At 43.2% G+C, this 7,974-nt stretch overlaps 1 protein-coding gene across 1 annotated transcript; it reads right to left on the bottom strand.

The window, feature by feature from the left end:
• Positions 1-5,036: 5,036 nt before the first annotated feature.
• On the bottom strand, positions 5,037-7,968 carry LOC109513836 (eukaryotic translation initiation factor 1). Its single transcript, XM_019866532.1, has 5 exons — positions 7,924-7,968; positions 7,147-7,237; positions 7,016-7,088; positions 5,531-5,632; positions 5,037-5,462 (listed from the first exon to the last, which is right to left on the bottom strand). Exons 1-5 carry the CDS (start codon positions 7,952-7,954, stop codon positions 5,418-5,420), a joined length of 342 nt encoding a protein of 113 aa, XP_019722091.1. The 5' UTR covers positions 7,955-7,968; the 3' UTR covers positions 5,037-5,417.
• Between the last annotated feature and the right edge of the window lie 6 nt (positions 7,969-7,974).

Below are 7,974 nucleotides of genomic sequence, written 5' to 3'. Positions count from 1 at the left end.
GTTGGTGTGCAATGTCCAGAGTTTATGATATATAGTTGAGGCTGCATGTCTTGGACACTCGGGTAAGGATGTGTGGTTTGATGGGTCTGATGATGTAGGAGGATAACGGTCCAACCTGGCAGACTCAAGTGTAATGTGAAGGCCTCCTGGGAATTTCTGGCCGAGTCCTCTGTCAGAAGGCGTTTCAACTCCCACCTCTGACAACTCCGAGACAGTCTTGTCGTATGCTTGAGATGGGTTTGTGCTTTGCAGGTCCAGCACAGTGTCTAAGTGGACTGTCTTCCTGAGTCCCGTGAATCAGAGTGACTCCAACAGTTCTGAGACGGCGGTGGGAGTGATCGCTATTAGAACCAGCGGACGGTCAGATCCGAATGTGGCGGTCTTGCAACTGGAATACTGGCCGCAGCTGTCAAACTTCATCTGGCCAATCTGCATTGACAATGGCCAGATCTTCACCACTGGCTTCATCTGCTGGGCTGTCGGATGGAGTGCGAGCCAAGGAGGAGGCATGTGCACGACTTGAAATTATCTTTGAATCGGTTCGATTCCAAGTATGCGTCATGTCGTCACCCCCTTGCATTTTTTTTTCAGTCATTCTTTTTCCTGTTTCAAACTTTAGTGGCGCAGTCCTTGAATGAGGTCCCGACATCACTGCAGGACTGTGGGAATGTGTCGTCCACTGAGAACATTTGTATCAATCATCTGCCACTGGACCAGGTGACTTTTACTGCTTCTGCCACTTTCACATTGCACATCTATACTGGCTTTTCAACACTTCTGACTCATTTTGTAACGTACAATATTTTTATAATTGGTAAGACTGTGACTTCCTATCTTGTCCAGCCTCAGTGGCTTCAGCAACTTCCTGATGACGGAGGTGGGGGAGGTGTTGTCCCCCACCAACTCCAGCTCAGCGACGCCGCCCCTCCTCAGCCAGCTCCTGGTGTTCGGCACGGGCTTGCAAGTTGTCCTACTGATGATGTGCCACTGAATGAAACGGCAATTGATCCCTGCCAAGTGTCCCAACCGCAATGTGAATTCCGGTTTAACTACTTAGATGATTTATGCGAATACCAAGCAAGCTTATAAATTCCTTTTTCTCTCAGCATTAATTTATATATTAATTTAAACTTGCACAGAAATAATGTCGGGGTGGGGGGATTGTCTTTCTTGACAGAAAATGTGAAAATAAGTGCTTCACCTTGATTATTATTTTTTAAAGATTTTGTGAAAACATTTATTTTGTTTTGTGTTTTATGCTGTTTTGTTGTTGTTTTATGTTGAGAGGGAAGAAATTTATATTTACAATAGATTTGACAATAAAGTTGTATTCAATTCAATTCAAAATTCAATTATTTATGTGCGGCCCAGTGGTTGACAGTTTAGCATGTTGGCTTCACAGTGCAGAGGTGCAGGGTTTGATTCCGGTTCTGGTCTCCCCTGTGCCTGCGTGGGTTTTCTCCCACATTGCCCAACCCAAAACACTTCTTTTTGTTTTAACTTCTCAGCTAGCATCGAGTCACACAACCAAATACACATCAAGAATTATTTATATGTTAGGTGATACTGCTAATCTTTGTCTACAGTGGGCCCATCAAACTCTTTGAAAGTCTTTTGTGTTTAAGGTCTGTACGAATAAACTTCACTAGAATATAGTCAAAGAAAAAAAAGTCACATTTATTAACATTGTACGGTTGAATGTCAAGTGTAAAAAAATAAAAACTTTGATATGAGTCAAAGTGTTCAAAGGATCAAAGATAACAAACTCAATGGCACCCTCGTGAGGACCCCAGCGGGACATCCTGAGTTTTGTAAATCCAGACGAAGATGGCGCGTTGGCGTGTTTTGCTCGTCAGCCCATTTCAGCTAAAACGTCCTTTGCACTGTTGAGTTGGAAACATTCCTCGAACAACAGTATTGAGTCCCATTGTGTTGAATGATGTTCTGGAAAACGACCGGCGTGTTTGGAGTGTGGTGCGCGACTACTTGATGCGGATCTCGAAGCACAGACAGTTGCACGACTCGCACTCCGGGGGCTGACACGTGCAAGCGCAGTCCCACCTGGAACACTGCAAACACTGCAAACACAATCGTCAAGCACCATCCTCAGTCACCTTTGCATGTGTGGAACACACTTAAGTTGAAATTTTTTCTGGAAAACAAATCAAAATGTTATCAGAACAAATTCATATCTGAATTGTTTGTTTTCCCATATTCGGCTATACTGTAATGCTCATCTATTATTTGCAGATTTTTGCTCTTTGATTCACAAAAAGCGAGGTCCACTCCAGGCTCCATTACAGTAATAAGTTTAACACTTGGAGAAAGTCACGTTATCAAGTGTTTCAAAAAAAACAACTTTATTTTTGGAACGTCATGATCCACCTTTTGTTCTGCAAAATAATAAATAAATAAGTACCTTCCTCATTATTTTGCAGGCCCCAACATTAACCCTTCCAGAGACCGTGGTCACTACATGAAAGGGTTAATATTTTGGGACACTTGGGTGCACAAAGCATCATGAATGCCACCCGAAGATAATTTGTCGATTGGGGGGGCAGTTAGGGGGTTAACAGATGGAACTTTTTCCACATCCCCATTCCACATGCCCGCAAATCCATCCTCCGGCCACCGCACGCCCCCTGCAGATGTGAACAACATTTTGCGCGGACTCTCACCGGGGGCGGCGATGCGATGTCCCTCAGACACGAGCGCAGCGTAGGCGGCTGACAGTCGCACGACTGCGCCAGACGGAAGCAGCTATCCCACACGGAGAAGCTGGGACAGCATGAGCCGCACGTCAGCGGACAGCGCTCCTACAACACAAAGCCGCAAGGTGTTGCTCGATTTACTAGCTGCTTAGTTTGTTTTGTTTGTTTGTGGGCAACCCTCCCCCACACACACACCTTTAGGCAAAATCGTATCCAGAGGATGAGGGCCAGCAGCAACATGTAGAGCGTGACGCCGGCCATGATGATGGCAGGCAGGGGGACGGCCAAACCCAAAACAGGAACAACCTGAGCGGGAAGACCAAAAGATGTTCAGAGAGGCGTCGTGCTGACTTGCCATGGGCGCTATCAGTCTCACTTGATGGGACGTCATCTTTTTGCTTTCTTTTACTTTTTTTACACAACGAGGATCCGTTTAGCACAAACATACATTATGACTTGGTTACTCGTTTGGCTGGTAACTGTTCAACCATTTTTGATTAATGTGAAAATGGATTAGTTGTTGATTAATCAATTCATTGTTGCACCTCTAGTTTCATTTTTGCTTTCCAGTTCTTACAAAGCACTTTGTAAACAGCTGTTTGAGAGGGACCGCTGAGATAAATTTATGATTGTCATTTTTTTTCTTCCTTACGCTCATTCTCTGCATGAAGGTCACATGTCCAGGTTCCCTGCAGTCACAAAACAAAACATTGTCATCATCATACGTCCTCCATTTTAGATTCCTCTGCTTACGTTTATCGTTGCACGTGATTGCTTGTGTGTCCTCTGATGTGAAATTAATTTTGGAGGGAAGTCTCCAGAGGTTTCTGGGTTGTCATGGTTACCACTCTGAGCTACTGTCACTCAGCTACTTCAGCAACAGAAGAAAATAAGTTCACAGAAGTAGACAACTGCCACAAAAGACGATTTAAACAAACACAAACGCATCATCATATGTTTTTTTTTCCCCAGGGCCTGCGTGTTTCATGCTCTAAGTGGATAAGTGGTTAACACATCTCCTGCACACCTGAGGATGGACACTCCAATCTGGGCATGGGCCTTTCTGTGAGGAATTGGCATGTCCCTCTGCTCGGGTGTTTTTTTTTTTTCTCAAAAACATTTTTGTTTAATTTAAGACAAACAAAGTGTCCACAAGTACAAATGCTTGTTTGTCTAGATCACAGGTGTCAGACCCCTGTCACCCCTGTATCCTGACAGTGACTGGCAACTGCTCCATTATTTCCATCAAGTAATAGCTTTTAATTCTTGTGCTTTTCACGAGAACAGACGGTTAATTAAAAATACAAACTGTGTAGCAAGTCAATAACTTTCAGACCTTGTCGCCTGACGTCACTCTCTTTTTCTCTTCGCCCTTGTGGCCAAGTAGTTGTCAAAACACAACATAATTCGCTTGGCCGCTATGACGTCAAACTACAACAAAATGGAGCGCAATACGTTAACATTCGTACGTCGGTCGAGGGAAAACTCCAATTGATTCACTGAATCGTCTGTTTTTTTTAAGCTAGCAGCAGGCGAAACTGAGCCTCTTCGCCATTTTACTTAACAGATCCGCCTCTAGCTTCCTAAGAAAAGAAAACGTCTGAAGGTAGAATGGAATGTTTGGCGCTGGACTACAAAAAGGAGATAAATAGAAGAGTGTCGCCGTCGTGTGCTTTGCCTTTACGCAGCCAACAACTATGGCGGCAATGGCGTTGCCTTGGAGACCGACGGCTCGCGAGAAGGCTCAAAAGCTGCGAAAGTCAAAAATCGATATCAGGGTGTGCAGTACAATGTGCGGTACTTAACTTGCTTGGCAAGGAGAATTTAGTAGGGGACCTTCTTAAAGTTAATGCATGTGTTACAAGGAGTTTCAATTGCGTGCTATATTTCAAGGATGCTTTAGTGAGTCACAAGCAGTTCTAAACCAGGTCATCTGCAGAGAACATAAGCCTGAGGGCAAAAAAAAAAAAAAAAGTAAATGTTTTCCATTTGAGTGCAACTATGGCCGTGTCCAAATTCAGAACGGGTCCGCCAAAGGCCGCATGACACCACTTTTCCGTGACAGTCGACCAGACATGGTGTCCAATTTCACATTAAGACCAAGTTCTCCAGGATTCATGCAGTCCAAGGAGGCTCATGACAAGTGTTTTAAGGCAAATAATCCAGCCTGCAAACTGTCTTTCAAGAATTAGGAAACCACGTCGAGTCACGCCAGAAGTGACATCATGCTGCCCAAAAAATGGGATGCAACCTGTGAATTTGGACACAGCCATCAATGCCAGCCTCTAACTGAAACCTTCCTGTTCAATCACCACTCAACAAGCATATGGAGACGCATCAGTTTATTGAAACACCTTAAAGTACAAAACAAAAAAAGTTACATGAACAGTGCCTCTTCATCATGGCACAGAGATCTAAAAAGGAAAAAAAAAAGGAAATAACCCAGGGAAGGAGGAAGCACATGTAGACGTCATCACCATTCATCGCGGATGTTGTGTGGAGTCTCGGCGAGTCTACGCCGCGACACGACTGCCCCCAGGTGACCAAGGGAAGCAGTGGTGGTACATAGTCCCATGTTAGAACAGCCTGTTGTTCACCCTAGCTAGCTAGGAGCTGTGGGGGAGGATGAGTGACAGCAGCACATGAGGGGAAGGGTGGGGGTGAGGGAAATGATGGTCTTCCAGGTGAGGGGGCCGCCGATAGTGTCTAGAAGCCGTGGACTTTGAGCTGCTCCTCCTTGGCCAGGTCAATCTACAACCGAGACAAGACAGTGAGTGAGCTGTGAAACGTCAACACTTTGATCCTGGACGACAACTCACCTCAATGAGAAACTGGCAGATGTGCTTGCGCTGATCCCCCTGAAGTTGGATCACTTCACCATACTCCGGGTGCTCAATTACGGTCCCATTGCAAGCAAACTTCTGTTGGGTCAAGTGGCAAACAATCGGATACAATGTAAGTTGACATATCATACATGCACTAAACCCTGATATATTAGCAAAAAAAAAAACTCTTTATTGTACGAATGGAACAATATATTCTGGGGGGAAAAATGTCACGGTATCCTAGACCGAAGTGGTTTTAGATACATTTTTTTCAATCTCAAGAGATTGTTTAACACCATTGATCACAAAGTATTTGTGTGTGGATTAACACACTTGAATTTCTCTACTCATGTCACCCAATTGTTTAAATCATGCCCATCAATCAAGAAACTACATCTAACAGTAGATTGTATTGAGACTCCCCACTTAGACTGCCCTATCAGTGTGCGCCAAGGGTCTGTTCTAGGGCCGCTGCTCTTTCTATTTTTATTATCTCTCGCCAGCGATGGGTTTTCGCCCCAAAATACTTTAGAATGGAATTGTATAGTGGTATTTTGTACTCTCATTTTCAGCCATTGTGGAAGGACCAAGTCCCTAGCCACAGCAAATTGCAGGGGTTGAGTGATATAAAGAGCTCTACCACTAATGGGAGATGGGATTCTCTAGTATTAAGTGAAAGAACCACTGAATTAAACTTTCAAAAGCACAAAATGTAACATAAGCTTTTTCTCGCAATTTAGTCATATTTAACTTTGGATGAAATTTTAATTTCAATAAGTATGTGTTCTAAACACTTAAGATAGAATTTCAATCTAAACTGCATTGAGTATTAAACACCACTTTGTGTTTGAGTGTTTAAACTACATTGGGTTAGTGGTTTACAAGAATATATTAGAATTTTATCTTTGCAGTGTATGAGATTGGGTTTACACCCCCAAAAATATTGATAAATTACATTAAATTATACTCAAACTTCAGAGCAGTTGATCGGCCACCCATCCTGGTGGGCCAGTTTCCATTGAAGGGTATGTGAGGGGCATATGGGACAGACTAACCTAACCCCATTCAAGTCTTTCTCATGTTCGAGGCTTCAATCCTTTTTTTAACCAATCAAGTACATTCCAGTTGTATATAACTTGGAAGTACATTTGGATTTTTTTTTTAAATCTTAACCGCCTGATTCAAGCATTTATTTTGCTTCAATCTGAATCTAATTTAAATTTTCTTCCAATACCAAAGTGATATAGTTAAACCTGCTCATGTTACCATAAATATATTTTGCAGGAATAAAACTTCTGCCTTGTTTCAAATTAATAGTGTGTAAAAGGTGACACAACCATGGTGCCATTCAAATTTTATGCCCGTCGAGTTAGACGCAATATGCATTTCATTGTCGTTCCTTTGTATTGGAGACCAATTGACAAAGTTGAATCTAATCCAAAGCAGCAAATGTGTGCCAAATTACACACAAACTCGGACCTTCTTGAAGGCCTTGACTAGCTTCTTCTTGTCATACTCGGCGGCTATGCCCTGGACAGTCGTGAGGGTCTTCCTGCCGTTCCGCTGTTGCATCCTCGGCGGCTATGCCCTGGACATTCGGGAGGGTCTTCCTGCCGTTCCGCTGTTGGATTCTTATGTGGATGTAGTCTTCTTTCCCAGTTGGGAGGCAGTCATCACCCTTAGTTGCATCAGCAAAGGGGTCTGGTGGAATAAACAAAAAATAGTACTCTCACACCCTGTGTAACTGGACTGGCACGTGAAATGTAATAAAGGTCAAATTGCGCAACGTCTGCGCATGCTCCACCCCACCCGCCCAATAAACTAAAATATTAAATTTCACGCTTTCACTTTGGAGGAGCTACCAAAATAACAGGCCACGTATGACATTCGCGGCGTGATTTTCAGCATTAAGTGAAGACAAAGCGAGGGGAAAAAAACGGACAATGCCAAAGTTCATTGAGGAAAATGAGTTAACGTCATAATTTACGATGGATTATTTCCTATCCTCCTGGGAACTTTTCTGGCATTCTAAATTAGCGCTTTAGAAATGTAAAATTGTATATAAAATGCAAACCATGTTTCAAAAAGTTTACGTTTGAAAAAAGGACAAAGAAAACGTCAAGAATAAGAAGCTACCAGGCTGATAGTTTCCTGGAGGCCAAATGGCGGCCGCGTTGACCATTAGCTCAAGACAGCTAATCTGCTAAACGCGGTTCAATTCTATCACATCACTCAGTCTGGGCCAGTAATAAATTGAAGCATTCTCTAAATCATCTTAAACCTAATAGTGCACAATAAAAAAGGTAATCATCGTTACTTTGAACATTGGCAGTGAAAAAAAAAACATCTCTCGCCCTTCCCCCACCCTGACGCTCCCAAATACTCACCATAAGTTTGGAGGTTCTGGATAGCGGACATACGATAAGATTTGCTTTCCT

Source organism: Hippocampus comes, unplaced genomic scaffold, assembly GCF_001891065.2.
Source record: "Hippocampus comes isolate QL1 unplaced genomic scaffold, H_comes_QL1_v1.1 scaffold99, whole genome shotgun sequence".
Lineage (NCBI taxonomy): Eukaryota > Metazoa > Chordata > Actinopteri > Syngnathiformes > Syngnathidae > Hippocampus > Hippocampus comes.
The sequence above is the reverse complement of the archived record's forward strand: the minus strand, read 5'-3'. Positions and strand labels throughout refer to the sequence as shown.

Excerpts from the sequence above, each read along its gene's own strand:
- LOC109513836 (XM_019866532.1), bottom strand. The coding sequence starts at position 7,954 with ATGTCCGCTATCCAGAACCTCCAAACTTATG. Across the intron at positions 7,238-7,923 it reads CCAGAACCTCCAAACTTATG|ACCCCTTTGCTGATGCAACT; the intron begins GTGAGTATTTGG and ends TTATTCCACCAG. Across the intron at positions 5,463-5,530 it reads TCTGCCAGTTTCTCATTGAG|ATTGACCTGGCCAAGGAGGA; the intron begins GTGAGTTGTCGT and ends TCTCGGTTGTAG.